Below are 3,318 nucleotides of genomic sequence, written 5' to 3' on the forward strand. Positions count from 1 at the left end.
CAACAGAATAGTCCGGGCCGTTTGATTGGCCAAGTCTCTCGTTCAATGAACCAATCAGAGGGCCTATTCAATTTCAAATTTGGAGCTCTTGGAGAGCGACAAAGAGGCTGACGCGCGATTCTCGTCCCATTGATCTTGAGCATCACGAGGCCGCGCAAGTTGGGACAAGGCGTGGCACTCGAACGTTGTGACGTGATTCAGTGGGCGGTTGTTGACCACAAGGCCAGCGAGAATGGCCGGTGAGCCTGCCAAGCAGAGGCGCGATGGCGTTGGCGATGCGGTCAGTGCGTGCGCGAGGCCGGAGACGTCACATGGTTCAAAGGAGAAGAGCCGCAAATGCACAGCATGACCAGAGACCAGCCATCGGGCCATGGGAGCGACGATCGCTTTCGAGCCATTAAATACAGTGGACGGTGAGCAACGAAACGCGGTGCCGCTGCGTGGTCACGGCGTCGAGTATGCGAGGATTCCCATCGACGAATACCATTCTGAGGTGGGAGCACTGAGAAAGCGTCCGACATGCCTCGTCCCCGTACGTCGAATCTTTGAGGTTGAGCCGCACCACATTGCTCGCCCATCGGGCCACACACGCGCAAAATGGCAATGAATATTCGACCGACGGCGCGGTAACCTCGGACCACCTCTCCTATGTGCCTAACGCTGAATTTCGACCGAGTTGAAGGCCGGCATGGCCACCGACAGGAGAGGGATATCGTCGTCAGCGATCTCGCAGAGGCACGGCCGTGGGCACACTCTGCCGGAGTGTCCGGACCTGAGAAGTAGCAGTAGCGCTGCCAATGACGGCTCGAGAAGCGACGGTGGAAGCGCGCAGAGGAAGGACGTCGTCGGCCGATGCCAGAAACTGGAGGATGCTGGTGAGCACAGCGATGGGGTCTATCGAGGACACAGAGACGAAGCAATTGGCCATGATTGGGTAAACGTCGAATGACAGATTACAAGACGGTTGCAATTTATCAAGTTCAACAACTCGATAAAAAATCAGGTATCTTCGTGGATAGGAACACCGATGCGACTCAGGTCGTCAATCTATAGTGTCGACGTCGCTGCAACTTCACAGAATGGGTATATCGTATTCAGGCAAACATCCCTCGAACAAGATGGACAACTTGTACAAACACAGTGGAATCTGCACAATACTAGTAGCAATCTTCTCTTATGCATTTAGCGTTGTGTAGCCTCGGTACGCGTTGGTGACCAAATCAAACTCACATATGGGACCTCCAAGACGCAGTTTCTTGCGGTACTGCACGACAAACTTGTACTGCGTACGCAGTACCCACCAAATCTACCCATGATCAATCAACCAAATAGGAAAAAACATAAACCACAAACCTCATAATCGCCGAGACACACGGTGCGCGACGTATTGCCCTGATAGAAAAGCGGCAGAGTTGTTGTGCGGTAGCCACTTGGGAGCTCTGCAAAGAGGCGCGTTTGAGCCAAGATCGTTTCGTCGTCTAGGATCAAGTATGCAACGAAACTCAAAAACTTTGCGAAATACCGGGTTTGTGGAGCTCGAGAAACGTGCCGCAGTGGTTGTCCAGCGCAAAGACGCCCATGCACTGCATGATACACGCTGTTTGCATGTAGGCGACCGAGACGCAGTGGGGCTTGACGCGGCCATCGAACGTGTAGCACGACGAGAGAGCATTCACCGACCCGTTGTTGTCCCAGCAGGCAGGAAAGCTCTGGCTCGCACTCGATTCGATCGCAAAATCCAAGTCGACGCTACCGATAATACGACATGATTTTAGCAGCATCACCAAGGGCGACTCCATTTACCAGGTCGAAGTGTAGTCGATCGTAAATGAGAGGGTCCCATCGGCAGCGTGCACGGTTGTGTTGCGGTACACCTTGCCTGCAGCGTCCACGAGGCAGTCGGGATCAAAAATAGATGGAAAATCGCCAATTCGACTAGATTGCTAGAGTAATTGACTGACATATTGGACATAGTAGCGTACCTCACACGGGCGGCCATCGGAGCGCCGTACTCGTCCAGCAGCGACGCCACGCCGTTGGCGTTGATGTTGGAACCTGGCACCACGTACGCCTAGAGAGCGAGTTTAGCTTCCGCGCGTATTGGAAGGATGCATACGGGAGTCCCAAACTGATCTTGGCAGCAGCCTGGCCCCGACGAGCTGCACGGATCGACGAGAAGACTGACCGTATATTGAGGACTCGCCTTGTCGTCGATGACGTTGTACTCATAGTAATCGAGGTTGATGGATGGCGTCGCAATGTCGGTGGCTTGGTCGGCCTGCAAGTCGATCTGCGCCGTCGTGTACTCCAAGGCTTCGATGCTCGAGCTTTCGTTCGGGTACGGCACGACTGTCGTCGTCGCGGCTCTTGCCGTCGCTGAGAGCGCAGCGAGCCATGCAGCAACGTAGCGCCCCATCAAGATCCAAACACGATCGCCTTTCTGGCGTGACTCCAAACACGCAACTTTGAAACATCCACGTGCAGGATTCAACGTGCTGCAATAAAAGAAGTCAAATACGTGTTGGGCTGCTTACCACGAGATCCGCAAACGACAACGGTCGCTCTGTTTGTTGTTGTGCGCACCAAGGGCATCGACGACATAGGCGTCGGCGTTGGGCGGGAGTTTCTCACAAATGAACGGCACCTCACGGACCAGCGCCAGTGCCTGCAAGACTGCAAGCTCATCGTCGTCTTGCAGCATGGGCACGAAGAAGAGCAGGTCGCGGACGTGCCGCCCCGCGGCAATGAGCCCCGAGAGCACGTAAAAAATGTCTGTCGGCAACATCGAGGGCGTGGGCGTCACATTCAGCCATTTCAAGCGCGGAAGGCGCGGCACGCCCGCAAGCACCGCAGCAACCCCACTCCGGTCCAATGGGACGGAAGCGAAGCGGAGATTCTCCAGTCGTGGGCATGTCGTGATGAGGGTTTCCATGACCAGCGTCGCAAAGTCGCGCGAGCCGATCGCGCTCTGTACGACGCTAAGGGACTGTAGCACCGGGAGATACGATAAACCGTTGATGAACGCGTCGACGTCGTCCGCTCGCAACTCAACTACTTGGAGCTCTTGCAGTTGACGAAACATCGGCGCCGCTGCGGGGCATCGGACCAATTGCATAAAGATGTTGCAGCCGAGGTGTTTGAGGTGCGTGTGTCCGAGTGCCGTCGCAAGGTTCTCGATCGTAACGTCGTCGGCCATAGCGTCAAAAGGTATGTCAAGACAGACCTCGACTCGCTGCAGTGAAGCTGGGAGCTTCCGGCCATGAAAGCCCAAGAGGTTGACAACGTTGCTGACAGTGAGCTCTTGGAGAGTTGTGCTGG

At 55.3% G+C, this 3,318-nt stretch overlaps 2 protein-coding genes across 2 annotated transcripts; both read right to left on the reverse strand.

Annotated features, from left to right (window-relative positions):
* Window positions 1-1,141: 1,141 nt before the first annotated feature.
* Window positions 1,142-2,461, reverse strand: SDRG_11485 (hypothetical protein). The gene is made up of 6 exons (XM_008617528.1): window positions 2,117-2,461; window positions 1,983-2,071; window positions 1,804-1,935; window positions 1,523-1,749; window positions 1,354-1,478; window positions 1,142-1,306 (listed from the first exon to the last, which is right to left on the reverse strand). Exons 1-6 carry the CDS (start codon window positions 2,414-2,416, stop codon window positions 1,175-1,177), a joined length of 1,005 nt encoding a protein of 334 aa, XP_008615750.1. The 5' UTR covers window positions 2,417-2,461; the 3' UTR covers window positions 1,142-1,174.
* Window positions 2,462-2,471: 10 nt separating this feature from the next.
* On the reverse strand, window positions 2,472-3,247 carry SDRG_11486 (hypothetical protein). The gene has a single exon (XM_008617529.1). It carries the CDS (start codon window positions 3,194-3,196, stop codon window positions 2,531-2,533), a length of 666 nt encoding a protein of 221 aa, XP_008615751.1. The 5' UTR covers window positions 3,197-3,247; the 3' UTR covers window positions 2,472-2,530.
* Between the last annotated feature and the right edge of the window lie 71 nt (window positions 3,248-3,318).

This window comes from Saprolegnia diclina (assembly GCF_000281045.1).
Source record: "Saprolegnia diclina VS20 unplaced genomic scaffold supercont1.42, whole genome shotgun sequence".
Classification (NCBI taxonomy): domain Eukaryota; phylum Oomycota; class Saprolegniomycetes; order Saprolegniales; family Saprolegniaceae; genus Saprolegnia; species Saprolegnia diclina.

Bases quoted from the DNA above. Each gene is read 5' to 3' on its own strand.
- SDRG_11485 (XM_008617528.1), bottom strand. From the start codon at position 2,416: ATGGGGCGCTACGTTGCTGCATGGCTCGCTGCGCTCTCAGCGACGGCA. The intron at 1,936-1,982 runs GTACGCTACTAT...CTAGCAATCTAG, and splicing joins CCGATGGCCGCCCGTGTGAG to TCGAATTGGCGATTTTCCAT. The intron at 1,750-1,803 runs GTAAATGGAGTC...TATTATCGGTAG, and splicing joins ATCGACTACACTTCGACCTG to CGTCGACTTGGATTTTGCGA.
- SDRG_11486 (XM_008617529.1), bottom strand. From the start codon at position 3,196: ATGGCCGACGACGTTACGATCGAGAACCTTGCGACGGCACTCGGACAC.